The 22,551-nt window shown below is 33.1% G+C and overlaps 1 protein-coding gene across 1 annotated transcript; it reads left to right on the top strand.

Moving 5' to 3' along the window:
- Positions 1-2,171: 2,171 nt before the first annotated feature.
- On the top strand, positions 2,172-10,162 carry LOC108198212 (LRR receptor-like serine/threonine-protein kinase EFR; the record flags this gene model as incomplete). The annotated part of the gene is made up of 3 exons (XM_017365976.2): positions 2,172-4,676; positions 9,292-9,457; positions 9,801-10,162. Coding segments are annotated over 3 exons (3,033 nt in total), but the record flags the coding sequence as incomplete, so codon positions are not given.
- Positions 10,163-22,551: the final 12,389 nt, after the last annotated feature.

The following is a 22,551-nucleotide window of genomic DNA, read 5'->3' as shown; positions in this document are numbered from 1 at the left end:
TAGAAACCACTCTTAAAATAAAAACTAGAAACCAGTTTCCCTACCACTATTTATAACTACGGGTACCACTAATTTATACTGCACTAATCACTGTTTTTATATAGTATGTAAACAGCGATTTTTATTATCAAAATTGAGAAAATCTACTTATCTAAACTATTGATAATCGATTATAGATGATCAATTTCATCCGTAGGAAGGTTCTTGGCGGTAGGAAGCCGCAAGAGAAGTTGTATGATGATGGGAAGTAGTCGTTAGTTTTGTAAGCTATGATGAAAAGTGTATGTGACTATTGGTGATGATAGACAATGGTGGCAAGTCATGGAAACGTCTGGTAATGGTGGTAAGAGGTCCATTATTACGATTTGGGTGAAGATGATGGTCATATACTTTGCATATATGTACATATATATATTTATATTCGTGAGATATGCTATATACAAATTAGTGATATGTTATGTACAAATTAGTGATTTCTTTAGTTAAAAATAGTGATAAAAAACTGTCCAGAAACTGGTTTTTAGTTTTTAGGCTAATTTGGTTTCTATTGGAGTAGGACTCTATATATATATATATCGTCATGACAGTAAATTTTCGTTCGTTTTATCGGCGAAACAGTTGTATTGATATATGAATGTTTATGTATTGGACGAATTTGGTCAACAACCGACTATAGCGAATGTTGATATTAAAATAAACACATTTATATAGGATATATTTTAGTGTGTATATGGATTCATTAAATTTAAAATGATTATATTAATAATAAATTGACAATAATTTTTTAAAAAATTTAGGTCCTCTAATATTATTTTTCTCTACAATTCGGGCCAGCTGTGCGCCACAAAAATCATACTGACGTGGGTGAAATACAAAGGCTACTGAACGGAAAATTCAAAATGTCGTGTAGAGTGTAGACCAAGCATATTGCCGTATTCAATGGTGAAAGTTCGCGGTTGGTTTTCAAAATATCATATTCAATGGCAATATTCTCATAAAATATAGTTTGATAAATTGATTTGAATTTTTTTTTCTGAATAAATATTACTTTCTAATTTTTTTACAAAAGGGAAGAATTTTTTAAAAAAATTATAAGACTATATATTATATACGCCTTAAAATACGTGTCGAATAATGCAAAAAAAAATTTATAAAAAAATAAGAGGGACGGAGAGAGTATTATTAGAGTAATTCCTATTATTAGAGTAATTTCAATGATATTTTAGTATATATTGGTTTGAAAGTATTACTATTTATAAAAAATTTAGTAATTTAAAATATTATATTAAAGGATATTTCAACAACAATCCCTGTTTTTCTTCTCAAGTATTGTTGTATTAATATATTCAAATCTTACATAAATTTAAAGAGGGGAAAGGTAGCGTCAAAAGGAGGAAAGTGAATATTTAATTTATAAAAATAACATAAAATATAGTTGTACATTTAAAAAATTTTAGACATGGAAAATACATTTTTATGAATACTTAATTTATAAATTAAAGTGAATATGTTTTTTAGAAATAATATATATATATATAAAGAAAAATATCCTATTTATGTAATATTCTTTTTTGTATTAAATATTTATTGGATGTAAGAATTGCATAAATAAGCCAGTTATAATATATATATATATATATTAAAAAAATATGTATTTCTAAAAATTAAAATAAGTCAAACCGTGACATAATTTGCGAACATTTCAATGGCTTGGTAATTTTCCATTTTCTTTTACAAGGACAAAATTTTTTTGTAATTAATTTGACGGGCTTTTGAAAATTGTACAGAGATCATGAGTTCTGTTCTTCAAAAATGAAGTTTTAGGAGGTTAGAATCGATGCATATGATATTATTAAGTAATACACAAGACAGTCAAAGTGGTAGAAAATACTTGTATGGTGAAATTGATCAAGTTCCCCTGTCTACACCCACCTATAAACGTAATTTTACGAATAAATGAATGGGGAGACCCGGAGTCAGTGCGTTGAAGCTTTCTGCATTTTTATCTAATTACGTAATGCAGTGTGTATGTAGAAAAAATGGTTTGTACGTAGAAAAAATGATACACATATTAGAATCACATATATGTCATTTAGTAGGATTGTTTTGGTTTCCTTCTCTTATAAATTAGCCAACTTATGTATGCACTCAGAAACAACTCAAACAAGTAAACAACTCCTCTTGCTTATTTATCTACTGCAACGCATCTTGTACTATTTTTGGTTACCATTGTGCAATGCATTTTGTTCCTTTTAGTGCATTCATCCTTTGCTCAACAAAACATTGTCACCGACAAAGAAGCGTTAATTTCGTTCAAGTCTAAGTTAGACAGTGCCGAGTCTCGAACTTCTTTGTCTTCATGGAATAACCAGAATTCCTCTCCATGCAACTGGACTGGGGTGAGTTGCAATGGCTTTGGCCAGAGAGTCATTTCTCTTAACCTTTCGGGGTTCGGAATTGAAGGAACCATAAGCCCCCATATAGCCAACCTCTCTTTTCTTCGTACTATTGATCTTGGTAACAACAAGCTAAGAGGAGAAATACCATCTCAAATTGGTAATCTTTTCCATTTAAGGGTCTTAAATCTAAGCGTAAATAGCTTGGAAGGCATGATACCACTTAATATAAGCAAGTTAAGTAAGCTTCAGACCCTTGATCTGATGACTAATAAGATTACAGGCCAAATACCTCAACAACTTGGTCATCTGAGCAAGCTAGTGGTTTTGAAGCTGGGGCAAAATGTGTTTTGGGGTGAAATTCCACGGTCATTATCCAATCTTTCTTCGCTTACTGATTTGAACTTGGGTACCAATAGCCTCAGTGGAAATATACCTGGCGAGTTGGGCAAGCTCAGAAACCTGAAAGTTCTTGATCTCACAGTAAACGGACTTACTGGGACCGTTCCTTCTGAAATTTACAACTTGTCTTCTTTAGTCAAGCTGGCAGTTGCATCAAACCTACTATGGGGTGAAATTCCATATGATGTTGGGGTTAAGCTTCCAAATCTTCTAATATTCAACTTCTGCTCAAATTATAATTTCACTGGAAGAATTCCAGGGTCTTTGCACAACCTCACTAATATACAGGTTATTCGCATGGCACACAACCTTCTAGTGGGGACAGTGCCACCAGGTTTAGGAAATCTGCCATTTTTGCATATGTACAATATCGGGTTCAACAAGATTCATAATCCTCCAGATGATGATCTCTCTTTTATCACTTCTTTAGCAAATAGCACCCGTCTCAATCACCTAGCAATTGATGGCAATGCTTTTAAAGGTGTTATTCCAGAGTCAATTGGCAATCTTTCCAAGGTGCTTTCAAACCTGTACATTGGAAAAAATCATATTCACGGGGAGATACCATCAACGATCGGCCTTCTCAGCAGTTTGACATTGCTAGATTTGAATGATAATTTTATTTCTGGAAAAATCCCAGAGGCCATAAGCCATTTACAAGAGCTACAAATTCTGGGTTTGGCAAGGAATAGATTATCTGGCATAATTCCAAATTCACTCGGCAATCTCAGAAAGCTAAACAAGATCGATTTGTCAGGAAATGAAGTAGTTGGTCAAATACCAATTAGTTTTCAAAACTACAAAAGTCTACTTTCACTAGACTTATCAAACAACAAACTCAATGGAATCATACCCAAAGAGGTTCTAAGTCTTCCTAGTTTGAGTATCATCTTAAATCTGTCCAAGAACTTCTTGGATGGACCATTGCCTGAAGTTGGGGTTCTAGAAAAAATTGTTACCATTGACCTCTCAGACAACCGCTTATCTGGTAACATTCCCCAATGGTTTGAAAGTTGTAATAGCTTGGAAAAGCTATTTATGGCCAAAAATAATTTTTCAGGCCATATTCCTGTTGCTTTAGCAGAAGTAAAAGGATTGGAAGTTCTAGACCTCTCCTCAAATCAACTTTCTGGATCTATTCCTCCTGGCATACAGAAACTAGAAGCTCTTCAAACTTTGAACCTATCATTCAATGACTTGGAAGGAAAAATTCCTAGCCTGGGAGTATTTGGAAATATGTCTAATATCCATTTAGAAGGAAATCCGAATCTTTGCATGCACTCGAGATGTGAGAAATCTCCAAATAATAGAAGGCAAACTGAAATCAAGGTGATCCTTCCTATTTTGGCAACAACAACAGTTTTTTTTCTGATTGCTTTGTATATGGTACTAAAGAGGAAAGAAACAAAGGTCAATGTCAAATGTCCTGACTTGCAAAATGGGAAGCCTGAAATGATTTCATACCATAAGCTCCGTGAAGCAACAAGACATTTTGACCAGGAAAATTTGATTGGTAGTGGGAGCTTTGGAACTGTATACAAAGGATATCTTGAAGGAAACATACAAGTTGCCGTGAAGGTTCTCAACATCGAAACCTCTGGATATTGGAAGAGCTTTGTGTCCGAGTGTAAGGCTTTGAGAAATGTAAGGCACCGTAATCTTGTCAAGCTAATCACATCATGCTCGAGCTTGGACATGAAAAACATGGACTTTCTAGCTCTAGTTTATGAATTTCTCAGTAATGGAAGCTTAGCAGACTGGATTAGTGGAAAAAGAAAGCATCCTAATGGCCAAGGTCTTTCTTTTCTTGAAAAATTGAATATTTCAATAGATGTTGCCGGTGCTCTGAATTATCTCCACCATGAGTGTGAAGTTCCAATAGTATGATGGAAAACAATATGCAAAGAGAAGAAAATTGTTCTCTGAAAGTTTTCTGATAATATTATAACTTAGGCTGATACAATTTATATTGCTGCAGTACATCAGGTTCATTGAACCTCTTAAATATTTTGAGAATATGAGAAGATAAAAACTACAAGTTCATGAATCAATTATATATCAGATACATGTACTTGAATTAAAGCACCCTTCCAGAAGCATCTAGCTTATACTTCTAACAGCCCCCCTTAAGCTAGATAGCCATAACACCAAGTTTTGTCTTTAATTCGCTGAATACTTCTGACTTTAGTGGCTTTGTAAAGATATCAGAAATCTGGTTTTGGCTTGTGCAATACTTTACTGAAATTTCCCCATTCTTGATTAAGTCACGGATGAAATGATATTTAATCCGAATGTGTTTACTTTTGCCATGTAACACTGGATCTTTACTCAGAGCAATTGCAGACTTATTATCACAGTATATCTCTGGACAATCTTTAAAAGGTTGCTTTAGTTCGTGCAAGACCCATGTAATCCAAAGAGCTTGACAACCTGTAAGAGCTAGAGAGATGTACTCCGCTTCTGCTGTAGAAAGCGCCACAACAACCTGTTTCTTTGACATCCATGAGATAGCACCAGATCCAACAAAAAATACATTTCCTGATGTGCTCTTACTATCGTCCTCATCTCCTGCCCAATCGCTATCACAATATCCAATAAGTTTGGGATATTGTACTTTCTTATAAAAAATTCCTTCTGAACATGTTCCTTGAATATACCTTAAAATTCTTTTTCCAGCTTCCCAGTGAGATTTTCTTGGACTTTCCATATATCTGCTAATCAAACTAACCCCATAAGCAATGTCAGGTCTTGTAGCAGTTAGGTACATTAAACTCCCGACAAGACTCCTAAAAAGTGTTGGATCAATAAGCTCTGATTTATCATCTTTGCTTAATTTTAAACCAACTGCAACAGGTGTATGAACAGAATTTGCCTTCTGCATTCTGAACCTTTTTAACAACTCCCGGGCATATTTCTGTTGAGAGATAAAAATTCCAGAACTGCTTTGTTTGATCTCCAGGCCAAGAAAAAAGTGCAGCAACCCCAAATCTGTCATCTCGAAAGCTTGCTTCATATTTTCTTTAAACTCATCAATATCCTTAACATTATTTCCAGTGATAATTAAGTCATCAACGTACAAGGAAATGATAAGAACATCACCTTTCGATCCTTCTCTTACATAGAGAGTGTGTTCAAACGGACATTTTTGGAAGCCATTCTTCAATAAATAACCATTGATTCGGCTGTACCAAGCTCTGGGAGCTTGTTTCAAGCCGTAAAGCGCCTTTTTTAAGCGACAAACTTTGTTTTCTTCTCCCTTTTTGATGAAACCTGGTGGTTGATCTATGTATACTTCCTCTTGCAATATACCATTTAAAAATGCTGACTTGACGTCCATTTGGTGAACAATCCAATTGTTTTGAGCAGCAAGTGCAAGCACTAATCTAATAGTTTCAAGGCGAGCAACAGGGGCGAAAACCTCTTGATAATCAATTCCAGCTTTCTGTTTGTAGCCTTTCACCACTAAACGGGCTTTATGCTTTTCAATTTCACCATTTGCATTATGTTTTGTTTTAAACACCCACTTAACTCCAATTGACTTCTTTCCAGCAGGTAAATCCACCAAATCCCAGGTTTTATTTCTTTCAATTGCTTCAATTTCTTGTTGCATGGCCTCCCTCCATTTTCCTTCTTTGGCAGCATCTTCAAAAGTGACAGGATCATTTTGCACCAATAAAGCAAAATCCATAAAGTCTTCCTCCAATACTCGTCTCGTTTGATCATAAATTTCACCTATACTTCTTGTCTTTCGAGGAGGTGAATCTGAACTTTCAGATGATGATGATGGCGCTGGTGTTGGTGGAACAGACGGAGTAATCTCTTCTTCAAGTGGCTCCAACAAATTAATATCAAAAGAAGTGGTTGAAATTTCTTTCTCATCTTTCCACACCCATTCCTTGTCTTCATTAAATATTACATCCCGACTAATAATAATCTTTTTAGTATCAGGATTATATAACTTATATGCCTTTGGATTCTCAACATATCCAACAAATATGCATTTTTCAGATTTATAATCGAGTTTACCTCGCTTTTCAGACGGAATGTGTGAATAGCATAGGCTGCCAAAAATTCTGAAATGAGAAACACATGGTTTTTTGCCACTCCATGCCTCCTCTGGAGTCTTTCCTTTGACACTTTTAGTTCCTGCACGATTTAGAATGTAGCTTGCCGATGCTACAGCTTCTGCCCAGAAATCCAGAGGCAAACTTTTTGTTTTTAACATGCTACGCACCAACTCCATAATGATCCGATTCTTCCGTTCTGCTACCCCGTTTTGTTGAGGACTGTAACGAACAGTAAGCTGATGAGAAATTCCATTCTGCTCAAGATATTGTCCAAATTCTTTGGCCATATACTCGCCTCCTCGGTCGGATCGTATTGCCTTCAATTGAAGACCACTTTGCTTCTCAACCAAAGCTTTAAAACTCTTAAAAACACTAAATACTTCTGATTTCTCTTTCACAAAGTATATCCATAATTTCCTGCTGAAATCATCAATAAAAGTGAGGAAATACCGATTTCCTCCGAGAGAAGGAACACGCATCGGACCACACAAGTCAGAATGCACCAGCTCTAATGGTTGATTTGCTCTTCTTGCTTCACCGCTGGGAAAAGGATCACGATGATGTTTTCCAAATATACAACATTCACAGATCTGTTCTTGTCGGTTAATATTAGGAATGCCTCTAACCATATGTTCCTTGCACATTCTTGACAAAGTGCTAAAACTTAAATGATTGTACCTGAGATGCCATATCCAAGATTTGTCTTTGACAATTGTAGAAAAACACGGAAGAGGCTGATCTTGTAATCTCAAAGGAAACATTTTATTTTCTGTCATCTTCACTTTTGCAATGAGCACATAATTTTTGTTTCTTATTTCACATTCATCTTGTTTGAAAGATACATGATGTCCTTTTTGTAAAAGTTGTCCCACGCTCAACAGATTATGTTTCAGTCCGGGAACATAGTAAACATTAGAAACACGCTTCGTACCTTGTTTTGTTTGTATGGATATGTCACCGCATCCTTCTACACGATGTCGTTTGTCGTCTCCTGTCTTAACTTCGCGCTGGACAGAATCATCATATGTTATAAAGCTTCCACGATTCCCCGTCATGTGGTTGCTGCAACCACTATCAATATACCAAACTTTGTCTGGAGAATCTTCTTGCACATTGCAAGCAAGCAGAACAGATTCTTCATCTATCTTTTCAGAATTTTCATGTAAGAAATTAGACTCTTGATTTTCTTCTCTAAGCCTCTTATAGCAATCTTTCCTTACATGGCCAAATTTGTGGCAGTAGTGACACTGAACTTGTGATTGAGTGATGCTTCGTCCTCTTCCAGCTTGTCTTCCACGACCTCTGCCCCTTCCATGATCATAATGTCCTTTATATTCATCTCTAGAGTTGGCATGAAAATTCTCAATTTGGCTTCTTCCTCGTCCTCTTCCACGGCTGGCTCTTCTTCCACCTCGACCTCTGTAACCTCCACGATGGAACTCTTGCATCTGAAAAGCTTGTTCAGAGGATGGATATTCAAATTGTTTAATTCTCAATTCATGAGATTGCAAGGAGCCCAATAGAGATTCAAGAGAGAGTTCGCTCAAATTTTTTGATTCTTCAATTGCAACAACAATATGCTCATATCTCTTAGTAATACTCCGAAGGATTTTCTCCACAATCCGTTGATCCTTTAGTTCTTCTCCATTGACTCTGAGTTGATTTGAGATAGAAACAACTCTGTTAAAGTACTCTTCTACGGACTCCGTCTCTTTCATCTTTAACAAGTCAAACTCGCCTCTTAAAGCCTGCAACCTAACCATTTTTACTTTATCTTCGCCTTTGTATGCAGTATTGAGAATGTTCCAGGCTTCTTTTGATGTTTCTGCCGCAGATATTCTTTCAAATATTGCTTCATCAACTGCCTGAAATATAAAAAAGAGTGCCTTTTTATCCTTCTTGCGATTCTCCTTGAAAGTTGTCAATTGTTGTGGATTGAGTGAAGTCTGATCAGCTGGTTCATCATAGCCATTTTCGACGATTTCCCAGAGATCCTGAGAACCAAATAATGCTTTCATCATAATATTCCATTGACTGTAATTCTTCCCATTCAGACGAGGAAGCTGGGGTTGTATTCCATTGCTGTTGGTGGCCATTTTTCTGGACTGGTGTTTGGATAATTTATGGGTTGTTTTTAGGACTGGTGTTTGGATAATTTTAAGGACTGCTATTGACTAGCTCTGATACCAATTTGATGGAAAACAATATGCAAAGAGAAGAAAATTGTTCTCTGAAAGTTTTCTGATAATATTATAACTTAGGCTGATACAATTTATATTGCTGCAGTACATCAGGTTCATTGAACCTCTTAAATATTTTGAGAATATGAGAAGATAAAAACTACAAGTTCATGAATCAATTATATATCAAATACATGTACTTGAATTAAAGCACCCTTCCAGAAGCATCTAGCTTATACTTCTAACATAGTACACTGTGATCTCAAACCAGACAACATTCTTCTAGACAAAGAAATGACAGCAAAGGTAGGAGATTTTGGCCTAGCTAGGCTCATGCAAGAGAGAATGAGCAATCCAGTTTCTATCAGCTCTACATTTATTGTAAAGGGATCCATCGGTTACATACCACCAGGTTATTTATCTGAACACCTTCTTAGTTTAATTTTTTTTTTCTAAGCATAATATGGGGTCGTTTGGATAAATTTAAAAAAAAGTGTTTTTCTTAAAATAAAGAAGTAGATAAGAAGTGAGAAATAAATTGAGACTTATAAGTGATTAAACTGTTTGGGAAATAAGTAGAAGTCCTGAAACAAAAGCTAGCATTTTCGGTTTTTAATAAGTGCTTCTTACCTTTTACACAGACGGGTCAAGAAAAGTAAAAGGCAACTTTTTGTAAAAAAAAAGCCAGAAGTCGCCAATGCCAAACATGCACTATGTATATATATGATTCACTCATCATCATCACTGACTTGCAGAGTATGGTTTATGTGAGAAAGCTTCGACTTCGGGAGATGTTTATAGCTACGGTGTAATGCTATTGGACCTCTTTACAGGAATGAGCCCTTTGCAAGAATGCTTTAGTGGAGAATCTAATCTAGTAAAATGGGCAGAATCAAACTTTTTAGAAGCAGAGGTGCAAGTACTTAATGTACAGGATGAAGTCCAATATGAAGAGACAAGCATGAACCCAGAATATGAATGTTTGATGAAAGTCATCAAAGTAGGTCTAGCATGTGCCAAAGATTCACCTGATGGCCGCATCAACGTCAAAGAAGCTCTGCACAGTTTGATTAATGCTGGAGACATCTTTCTTAAGTCCGATCTCAAATTTAATTAACTTTTTATACTTTAACTCAATTTAATATATTTTTGATATTTGGTGATGTATAATATAACAATTGTGTAACTTTCAACCAATATTTGCTGACTGTTATGACACGAGTATGTGCCTATGTGGATGACTTTTGCTTTATCCCAAGACTCTTGACCTTTTATTTGCTCAATAATGTGTATGACTTTTAACCTTTCACATGCCTTGTAACTTACATTTGATGGCCTATATAAAGCCATTTGTATGAGCTTGTGATATACTTGAGATGAACAATGTTTCCTCCTCCTTTCTCTCTTGTCTAGCTCTCTCAATTTCGTTTCTACATATATTATTATATAACACGTTATCAGCACGACTTGCTCTCGTTTTTGTTACTTTGATACCGCATCTTATGTTTAACAAGCCCAACGCTTCAACGTTTGTTGTATCCAAATTTAAGTGGTTAAGGTTTGCTCTAGTACAAGGTATGGCTTGTCCTTATTATCAAAATCGGAGTTCCCTTCTTTCATTTCAAAGTAAAGAGTTTTTGGAGTGATTAATCTGAAAATCGGCCATGACTATAAGATTATAAGGTACACATCTTCTTCATTTTCTTATAAGTAATGTTTTAATTCTATATGTTCGACCTGTGCTTGTTCATATTTCTCCTAAAATTCATATATTTCTTTAATAAAGAAATTGAATATTTTAGACTCCTCGAAAAGTTCATTTGTTTACCTAATATTTTGCCAATCCCTCTCTTTAATATGTCGAATTATGAGATAGGCTTAAGTTATTGATGTGATTTTGGAATTGGTACACCTTAACTTCAAAACTTCATATAAAATTGAATTATATAAACAATCATGTATAATATCATTTTGTAAAGATCATCTCGAGAAGTTCAATTTAGAAACATATTTTTCTATTCTGTTAGAAGTTTACTGATTTAAAAAGTTTAAATTGCATTCTGACCGGGGACTGAGTTATATTTTGTTTTCGGTATTCCGTAATTTATTTTATTGTGAAATGGTTACATCTTTGTTTTGATGAATCTTAGTATTTTTGAAATTTAGTTGAGCGATTTAAATTTTTTGTGATTTTCATCTTTTCTTATTAATTCTTTTTTGAATATTACATGTTGTCTTTTTCATGCCCGGTAAAATTTGATGTTGTTAGTGTACATTGTGTTGTTATTTGGAGTATGATAATGCTTTGAGTTCAATACATGTAATTATGTTGGTATCTCCACAAAAGTTTAAATTTTTAAGTTGTGATTTATTACATCATATTATTTTGGATATAAACTTGTGTTTGTGTGTTTCTTATTATACCTTGGTAGAACTTTGGCAAATTTTTATAATTGCTGTCATTTATGTTAGAATAATTCAACAAGAATTGATTATGCACAAAATATGTTAGAATTGATTCATTCTACAAGAATGATTTATGCAAGATTGATTTATGTGAGTTTTGTAGTTTGAATGAGACATCTTGTGACACATTTACATAAATCTGTTACCTCTACCATTATACCTTTCGCACATGTTAGAATGTTTGTATTGTGCATGAATCGAATATTTTTTGAGATACTTGTTTTTACTAATAAAAATCATAAGTTATTAGTGACTCTCTAATCCAAAAATTGCACATGATTAATAGATAGTAAGTTGCACTAATCTTTAAAAGGTCGAGTCATATGTGCTTCGCTTTATTCTAAAAAATGATTTTTCTCAAGTCATTATCTATTTCATATGAGTTTAAATTGATAGCAAACTTAATTAATGACTTAGCTAATTTTTCTTGAGAGAGATAAAAATTCCATATCATTCTTATCTATATACGTATGACCTCACCTCTAGTCTTTGTCAATGTCACTATGTGCCTTTAAATTTATAATTCATTTAAAATTAGAACTTGTAAAAATGTTTTTACCACTTAAATTAAATGATGTTGATTAAAGCGACAACTAACTGTTGATGATATTTTTTAATTGAGGATTAGTAAATGATTGCAACCGGAAGTTGCATGAAATAACAACCAGAAGTTGTCTCTCTATAATTAAATTCTTTTATCACACATTGACTTTGTGCTTAATTTTTGCTAAATTTCTAAAGGATATTGATCATATTTTTCATATATATGATATTGAGCGATGTCTATAGAATAGATGTTATGTGTTTAAACCCTTGGTTAGATTCCATAAGAATGATATAGTAGTATAGTATTCAAGTTACGAGTAATCCTAAATGATATAATATCCTCGAAGGATGGTTCTATATAAAGAATAGTATAATGTATGGATATAATGGATTTTAATTGATTAAATAAATATTGTATTGTGTCATGTAGATACAATATTATGCGATTGATGAAATATTTGGATTGTTAAATTCATGAGTTAATATTGTGACTAAATGTGGTTTACTAAATTTGAATTATTGATAAAAGGATTATGAATTGCAACAAATGACATCGTACCATAATGTGACAATATTAGAAATTTAGATGATATCAACCATGATAGTAGCAATGATCATGACATTACAAATACTGTAAGTCATATTCTTATTATGTGTATAAGAAATATTTCTCTTGATTGATATAAAGAGACTAGTATCAATACTTATATTCTTATTATGTGTATAAGAAATATTTCTCTTGATTGATATAAAGAGACTAGTATCAATACTACATTCTAAAATGAGTCATCCAAAGGGAGGATTATATAGGATGCCTCATTATAGTTTTTCTAAATATAAGATTCTAGAAAAGAAGGTATAAAGTTCCTGAAAAGCGTATATAAGGCTCATGAAGAGCATGTATAAGGCTCTCGAAGAGCATGTATATTTTTATTAACTCTCTGAACTCTGAAGTACATTTTACTCTAGAAGAGCATGTAGTATTGATGCAATTATACTCTCCCAAGAAGATTGAAGAATGAAATTTATATAATATATCGCATTAAGATATCAAGGGCCTTTAAATGTTGAATTTCATTTGGTGCACTAAAAATAACTTGGAGAAAGATTCCCCACTACTTTATAATAAGCATGATTGAAATTGATTTTGAAAGTAAACCAGAAGTTTGCTTATAAATTTATAGTTTGGGCTGACTAGCTAAGCCATCTCAATTTGATAAAGATGCGAATAGTAATTTTATATGCACTTTTGTTGAAGAAGTTGTAGATTCTTCTTATCAGTGATACATATATTATTTGCTTATAAAGCAAAATTGATCACTAGCAAAGATATAGTTGTGATTTATCATCTCTGAGAATGAATTAATGAAGATATGGCATGAGATAAAAATATCATATTGGTGAACAGTGAGATATTTTGTGGAAATATAGGTTGTATACAAAGTTATTATCAACTCGCTGTCTGAAGTATGCAAGATTCATTATTTAGAATATATGCTTATAATGTTGGTGAATCTCATAATGAGTATTATCTCGTCCATAAAAATTGCTGATTATTTTGTATCACATATTTATTGATTCGCATCATATAAACCAATTTTTGGAATCTCTCCCCATCATAAACAAATTATTTGGTCATCATAGATTTTCCACCATGTTAGTAAGATCGATTCCTCAATTGGATATATATTACATATGAGTGCATTTGGAATCATCAATATGTATTTGTTATGCCTTGATTTAATGAGTTTGTTTTCCCAAAATCAGGGGGAGAAATTAAATAGTCGGTGAAAATAGAAATATAAAAATGAATTATCATTGCCTCATCTCGATCCTCAAAATAAAGAATATGAACCAGAAGTTCATAAATTCATTTTGATGACCAGAAAATAGTGACTATGTCACAGACACCGGCTACATATGCTCCTATGATATAAATGTCGCAGAAGGACAACCTCAAGATACTATTATGTCTAAAGAACGCCTGAAGCGTGATAGGCAAGTTGGTTCCATATCTTATACAAAAAAAGGTGAAAAGGAGCAATAATTGACGATGGCTAGATTAAGAAATTAATAATTTTTGAAGGATCTCCGAAAGAGATTATAGACATGACATTGAAGGATCTCCGGAAGAGATTATAGACATGACAAATTTGAGAAAATATAAGTAATGATTAATATTGAGATCTCGATATATTATGTCTTGTCTAAAATAAAGTGGAACCATAAATCGAATCGACGTTGATGATATTTATGGAACTTGAGGTTATTGATAATAATGAGGATCAAGAAGCAGAACCTGTTAGAAAATATTGATAAAATTGGCCAAAGAATAAAGGATATAATTGAGGCAATTATAAAGAAAATTTATTTGAACCAGTAGTCCTCTCACACCTAAAGTTGTGAAAGTAGTGCGCCCTACGAATCATATTTTCTTTTGAAAATAAAGAAATATTTGGAACTGCAGTTCACACACCCAAAGGTGTTAAGTCAGTGGGATATAAATGATTATTTGTGCGAAAACAAAGTGAAATTATAGAAATGTAAAGTTCAAATAATTGTATGATAACCTTGTGTTGGTTATGAAGAGTAATAGTATTTGTGGTGGAAATGATTATTTGCATTGCGAAATGGTCCCGCAATATGTGAAGGTTTAGTTTAAGTTTTATACGACCCACTTGACAATAATCATCCTAGAAGGATCTTAACTGCCAGAAGCAGTATAACAAACTCTCGAGAACTATACACTCTCAAAAGGAAAAGGGATTCGGACCAGCAGTGCAACACAAAATTATTTTTGACAAATACGTGTTATCATTATTTATCAAATTATAGGTGACAACTCATAAAGTCTCTGGCCATAGCCGATGGAAACTAGAATGTGTTTCTAGTTAACATTGAATTGAGTTGCACCTGATGTTATATTATGTGATAAAGTGTTTCTTGGTGTATATATTGAAAGAAGAATTACTTTTGGATGAATGATATATTGTCATATGTGAATCCCAGAAGGATTATAAATACACGGTAGTACATTAACTTTTGTGAACACTTAAAAGAAATTCTCAGTCCTGAAGTACCGTATCTAAGTAAACCACAACCTGTTTTATCATACACATTTTGACATAATTATTTAAAGCAGATCTCTGCTTTCGGTTAGTGTTCATTGTTAAGGGATTGCTCGCTCTAAGGGCGTGTTAATCCTGAAGTTACAAAATGATAATTTTATTCAATCTCCGTCAACCTATTCTATACAGTTTTAAGCTAATTTTGCATGCATAAAGAAATAAGGGATCAAAAGTTAGATAAATTACAGTGGAGATTTTCTTTTGCTGTGAATTTAATTGTTGCAGGCAATTTTTATTAAGGAAGAGCAAATGCACACTGCACTCTTTTATCCATATCCATGGGTTATCCTGGTAAAGTTTTTAACGAGGCAACATCACGTGCAAAGAATGATGATTAAAGGAATCCAGCAGATTTCCTCACAAAGGCACTTCCCACCACTCCTTTCGAGATTTTAGTACACATGACTGGGATGTGCAGACTTCGAGATATTTGCTAAAATCACACCGTGATGAGGGGGAGATATAAATGATATGTTTTGTACAACTCATGTACTCTTTTTCCTTAACTAGGGTTTTTTCCCACCGGGTTTTTCCTAGTAAGGTTTTAACGAGGCATGATGTTATCATCCAAGTGGGAGTGTTATGACATGAGTATGTGCCTATGTGGATGACATTTGGTTTATCCGAAGACTCTTGACCTTTTATTTGCTCAATAATGTGTATGACTTTTAACCTTTCACATGCCTTGTAACTTACATTTGATGGCCTATATAAAGCCATTTGTATGAGCTTGTGATATACTTGAGATGAACAATGTTTCCTCCTCCTTTCTCTCTTGTCTAGCTCTCTCAATTTCGTTTCTAAATATATTATTATATAACATTGACAATATAATAATGAATAATGAGTCCATCCCTAATTTCAAATATAAACCATGCATCTTTTTAATTTTTTGCTACCTTAATTTCAAATATAAAACATGCATCTTTTTTGTTTTTTGCTAAATATAAAACATGTATCTTTACATGATACATCAAAATATAACAATTTATTAACATTTAATTTTATAATTATAACAATTGCATCAACTATATAATTGCATGGGACTTCCTCAAAAGATACAATATGTAAAAGCTTATTCGATACACGCACGTTATTACGGCATCTCCAAGGGACTTCTCATTTAGGCTCTTAACTTGAAATTTGAGGAGGGTAGAGCAAGTCCAATAGGTTACCTATCTCGTTACTTAATAATAATATAAAATATTGAATCCTAGTGAGTCTTAGTGATTTAGATAATCTATTTTTAGTGTCAACTCCAATAGCAATCCCTATATTTGTTCTCCTAAGATTATTTTAATAATAAATTTGAGAGAGAGAATGGGAAAGGGAGGGAAAAGACAAAGAAAGAAGGAGAGAGATGATTATTTTATTCATATATATTAAATAGATAATGGCTAGGGTTACTTATAAATAGGTAATGGCTAATAGATTTGAGGTTGTGCTAGTGATTTAAGTAACCACTAGGAGAGTGTTGGAGTGCTTTTTTTTTTTAGTACATTACTTAAATGTGAGTTTAGGAGCAAGTTTAGGTAACCTATTGGACTTGCTCTAAGGAAAAAATTTGCTCCAAGAGACTCTTAGTGGCTCTTTAAATCACTAAGAGCCTCTTATTTCTCTCTCCCCTCTCTTTAAAGTTAAGATCCACCACATAACTCTTAACTAATTTTTTCACAATAAAAATTTTTTTACCTCCAATTCACCTCCACTTAACTTTGTTATAGTGGAGCCCAATAGGAATAAAATATGAAATAGAGAAGAGATATAAAGAGTATTGTTGGAGTTTACACTCTTAACTTTGTACTAAATTATTAAGAGTCACATTATTTATATTATATTTAGAAGGCAACTAGAAGGCGCTTGGAGATGTTCTTATATATATTTAGCTTTTAACCCGTCTAAAATAAAGACGTGGTATAAATTAATATATACTTAGCTATATCAATTTGTGTATTATTACTATCATCAATATGAGGGTTATGATCATGACATAGCTGAGTAATAACAATTGCATGACATTCTTCGTTATATATATAGAAAAATGTGATAAATAATTGCATGACTTTGTTCGGAATTTTTTCGTAAATAATTTTTAATTTACAATTATAATTATGTATTACATATAATATATGTTAAAATATTCAAATATGTGTATTTACATATAATATATGTAAAAATATTTAAATGTATGTAAGATATATGTTAGATTCAATTAAACCTTTGAAGAATTGTACGATTAGTTCAAAAATCTATTAACAATTATAGTGGTAAGTATTCCCGCCTGTCACGCGGGTGACCCGGGTTCGATCCCCGGCAGCGGCGCCAAAAACTTGATGTGCTCGAAAAGATCGCAAGCGCACGATCACCGTTTTAATACTTATGATTCGATTCCACAGAGATTAAAATCATTTTTTCGAAAACCTTTTACTTTAAATCTAGGCGAATTAGAACAAATTAATTTTGAAAAGAGGTTTTTCTAAATAAGACTTTAAAAAAATGTCGAGTCTAAATTAATTAAACTAACTAATGAGCATCTAACAGATTTACTCCCTCCGTCCCAGTCAATAGTATACATTGGGGGACGGGGGCGCGGCACGGACTTTAATGCTTCAATATAATATAGTTATGTAAATTATTTTTAAGATTTTCTTTTTTTGTATAAAAGTATAACATTTATATTTTTATACAAAAAAAGAAAATCTGAAAAAAAAAGTTGTAAAACTATGTTTTATAAAAGCCTTAAAAAGCGTGTCGAGCAGTGAAAAAGAAACATATACAATTGACTGGGACAGAGGGAGTATATAGTTACGGCTTACACTAATTTGAAATCAAACTCACTAAACTGAGAAGGGAAAATTAATTCTAAAGTCCCTGAACTATAGGCACTTTTTTTTCTAGGTCCCTGAACTATAAATGTCAATTCATAAGTAATTCAACTCTTGATTTTTTCCTACCTGGGTCCTTCCGTTAGATCTGATTTGACGCCGTTAGTTCTTCTTAAGTTCATGAGAATCAAAGATAACTTTGAAGGTGATTCCGGTATCCAAATTTGAAGCTTGAGTAATCAAATTGCTCGTTTTTCAATCCCCTATCCATCGAAAATTACTTATACGGAGTTGTGAGAAAATTTTGTCCTTAAGCTTTTGAAAATTTAATCATACGAACAGTAAATTAAAACCTAAAGTTAAAACCAGCTTAAAACAAAGCATTAAACTCTGGAGTAAAGTAATACACAGGACAACAGGAAACAACAAGGATTCGAGAACTCGAAATTGAACATAAAAAGATCAAATACAGACGTGACTTGGTAGCAACCAAATGACTAAGCAAATTGACTCGATTGAAAACTCAAAACACACCTATTCGACTCAGCTATTAAAAACTAAAGAACACCATAGCATATACACAAACTAACTTAACAGACCCGAACTAAACAAAACCAAGCAACATCAAAACTAAATCCCAGAGGAACAACTCGGCTACGCGACAACTCAGCGAATCGACTCGATAACTCGAAGGAAACTCAGGCAGAAACTCAGCAAGCAAAACTAACTTCAAAACTCAGAAAAGCAAGAAAATAGCCTGACTCGCAGCGACTAACTCGGCCAAAAGACGCAGCAAAACACTAACTCTATTCCTAAACAAACTCGACGAAAACTATACAAAACCCAGAATCACAGATTCGGAAATCAGCACTGCAACTCGGTGGACTGACTCGACTCATGACTCGGCATTACAAGCAAAAACTCAGAATACAACCTAACCCCCAGAACTCAGCTGTGTTAAACACCAACTCGGCACTCTGAAGCATACAAAACTAAACTAAGAACAGGCCCTCGACTCGGACTCGGTGGTGGTGACTCAAAACGAAACAGAACAAACTCAGTAAAAGCAACTCGAAGCCATAAAAACGAAATGAAAACCATCAAAACTCAGCAATCGAACGCAGCCAATGACTCGACTCTGGCGACTGAAAACAGAGCCCAAACCTCGACTTATTACTAAGACGCAAACTCAAACAACACAGCTCGGTACGACTACTTCAAACCCAGCAAGATTAAAACTCAAAACTTGAACAAAACCGAACTCAAACACAGCATCGTGGCGACTCGGTGAACTCGGGTGTGCGATTCAGCGAAAGAAAAGTAAAACAGGGGGAGGGGGGGTTGTAAAAATAAAACAGAGCAGGGGTTTCTAAAGTGAAATGAAAACAGGGGAGAAACGGAGGTTTTGGGTTTTAACAAGAAAACAGGGGTATTGTGAAGGTGAGTGATTTTTTTATTATAAAACTTTTGATTACTGAACTACTCCCTCCGTCCAGTCATTTGTATACAAATGGCTGGGACACGGAGACTAAGAAATTGGGTAAAAAATGAGTAAAATTAGATGAAAAGTGGGTATAATGGTGGGACCTATTTATATTTAATAATAGATTTGAGATAGTGGAAGAAAGTAGTGGGTGTAATAGTGTTTATATTATTATAGAATGAAGATAGTGGAGGAAAGTAGTTGGTGTAATGATATTTTATATTATAAAAGTTTACTATTTTTGGAATGTATACAATTGATGGGACATCCCAAAAAGGAAACTATATACAATTCACTGGGACGGAGGGAGTACTATTTAAATAGATTTAACAAAAATGCTGCTGATAGTTTATAAAACTAACTATCGAATGATATTAACTAAATCGTAGCCTTTGAATCAAGATATTTAACCCCCACACAAATTATTTTTGTGCTAGAGTTTTTACCTTCTTCTTAAAAGTTAGAACTAAAAATTAAGAGATCTACACTAATCACAAGTTTGATGATTTCTTCTTTTTCCCAAAAGCTTAAAAGCATGTGGTGGTACTTAGAAGAGTCATTCAACTTGGAGAACATAAATTAAAAAGACAAGACAAGATTAAGCTAAAAGAGATTTGCATAGAAATTAAAAAGTGTATACAAGCTTGGAAAGGAAATTGGGGCTAGCAAAATGTAAATCTATCTAAGATACTAACTATGGAAATGACTAGGTAGAAAAGGTGGGTAGGTAACTAGGTTGGTTTTTACAAGTAAAGATAAGGGGGTATTTATAACTAAAGAATTAGGGTTTAGGGGTAGGGTGGCTCAATCTTGACCATCCATGTGCCTTGTGTGTTGGGAAGATTGTGGCCTTCCATGTGTCCCTTACTTGCCAATTCCCTTTTTTTTCTTCTTTTCTTTTCCTTTTCTTCTTTTTCTTGCATTTCCTCTTCTTTCTTTATTTATCAACAATTTCCTGAAATAAAATAAATAAGCGATTAATACTACGAAAATAAACAAAAAAATAGGCACTTAAATATGCAAAAATATGGACTAATCAGCTGAGTAATAACAATTGCATGACATTCTTCGTTATATATATAGAAAAATGTGATAAATAATTGCATGACTTTGTTCGAAATTTTTTCGTAAATAATTTTTAATTTACAATTATAATTATGTATTACATATAATATATGTTAAAATATTCAAATATGTGTATTTACATATAATATATGTAAAAATATTCAAATGTATGTAAGATATATGTTAGATTCGATTAAACCTTTGAAGAATTGTACGATTAGTTCAAAAATCTATTAACAATTATAAAAGTCATCAAAAAATGAATGACTAAAATAGCTCGCATTTTATCATATGTGGTAGTTGTCGATGTTTTTTTTTTGAAAAAGTAAAATAATTCAATAATGAAAAGCCATACGACATCTACAGATATAATCGAAATTGAACAAATGCACAATCATATCGTCGTTGAATCTCTCCTTCTTCGGTAGGCAACCAAACGATTTTTTGAAGAGATATATGTACATGCTGTAATACTCCTAATATTGTTTTGAGCAATCGATATTAAATGCATCACCATACAATTCTTTATCACTGAATTAACACCATGAAAACCCCGCAGATATGTAATCCCGGACATGATGAACACACAAAGCCCAAACAAAAACTAAACTCTCACAGAAGCAGAGACCAAACAAAACCCAAATAAAATTGGGAATTAATTGAAGAAAACAAGAGATTAACTAATAGTAATAAAAGAAGACAAGATTGGGGCTTTCCACCGGTGAAAGCCGATGGAATCCCCTTAGATAAAAGAGACGGCGGCTACTTCAAGGTCAGAGAGAAATATAGGATTTTAAGCTTTTAACCGCTGAACACGGTTTTTTTGTGGTTGTCAATGTTAAAAAATATATAAATCCTAAGTCCTTTTGTTTCTCGGAATTTTAATTAATACAATATTGATCTCTTATATTCGATGATCATTTCTTTCTTAATTTATTATATCTTGGCTATTCGACTTTTAATCTCCTTATTACTTTGCACACTAACTTATTTATTTTCTTTTATATTCTTGCATTTTTTTTTTACAAGAAGCGAAGAATATAATAAATAACTAAAACCCAGTAGAGAAAATTCTTCAAACTGTTAATTACAGCCTGATTATGAGACAAAAAAAGAGCTAAACATATAGCCGTTTTGTTTTCAAATCGCTTAACACATAGAATATTTAAATTTTTTAATCTAAAAAGTATTACAATCAAATCTCGAGCAATCCAACCTACATCAGTTGTGAACATAATAGCATCGCAATTGACCTTCACATAAGTTGCAGCATCTCTAGCCCAATGTTCAGAATTATTAGTTACATCAACTATATTGGATCAACAAATGATCCTAAAACATGAACAATTTTTTTTTCGGGAAAGGCGAGCTCTTGTGATATTCACCGTCGTGCCATATTTGATACAACCATGTAAGTCCTTCTTAGAAACGTTACCGAAACCCATAAAAAAACACACAAAAACATCAAAACAAACACAAAAATCCCAAAAAGATGGGCACGACTAACAACCTTGATGACAAGGTATTCAATGAGAACTCACGCAAAAATGGTTAGATCTTGATTTTATTAATAAAACTGATAAATAGAGGAGAAGATGAAGAGGATGAAGGTTGAAGAGTGGAGAAGCGGTGGCTAGAATCCTATCTTAGGGGTCGACTCCCAAAACTACAAACCCTATTTCAATTTTGGATTGGTGGTCATATATCCATGTCCTTTATATCTTAAGTTATATAAAATATTAAACTAATGTTTGTTTATAATAACATTATTTTTTTACATAAGGATATAATTAACATTTTTTGTTTTGCGTAATATTGAATTTTGATTATTCAATAAATAAGTTTTAGATTAGTTGGTGTAAGAAATCATTTTAGAATTGGAATGAGTGTTTTTAACAGTGAGAACAATTCAATTGAGTAATTAATTTTAAATAATATTTGATATATTATAAATATTGTGTTAATCAAAATAATACAACAACCTCGTCAGGTT

The sequence above is a fragment of the Daucus carota genome, chromosome 8, assembly GCF_001625215.2.
Source record: "Daucus carota subsp. sativus chromosome 8, DH1 v3.0, whole genome shotgun sequence".
In the NCBI taxonomy this organism is placed as follows: Eukaryota; Viridiplantae; Streptophyta; class Magnoliopsida; order Apiales; family Apiaceae; genus Daucus; species Daucus carota.
The sequence above is the reverse complement of the archived record's forward strand: the minus strand, read 5'-3'. Positions and strand labels throughout refer to the sequence as shown.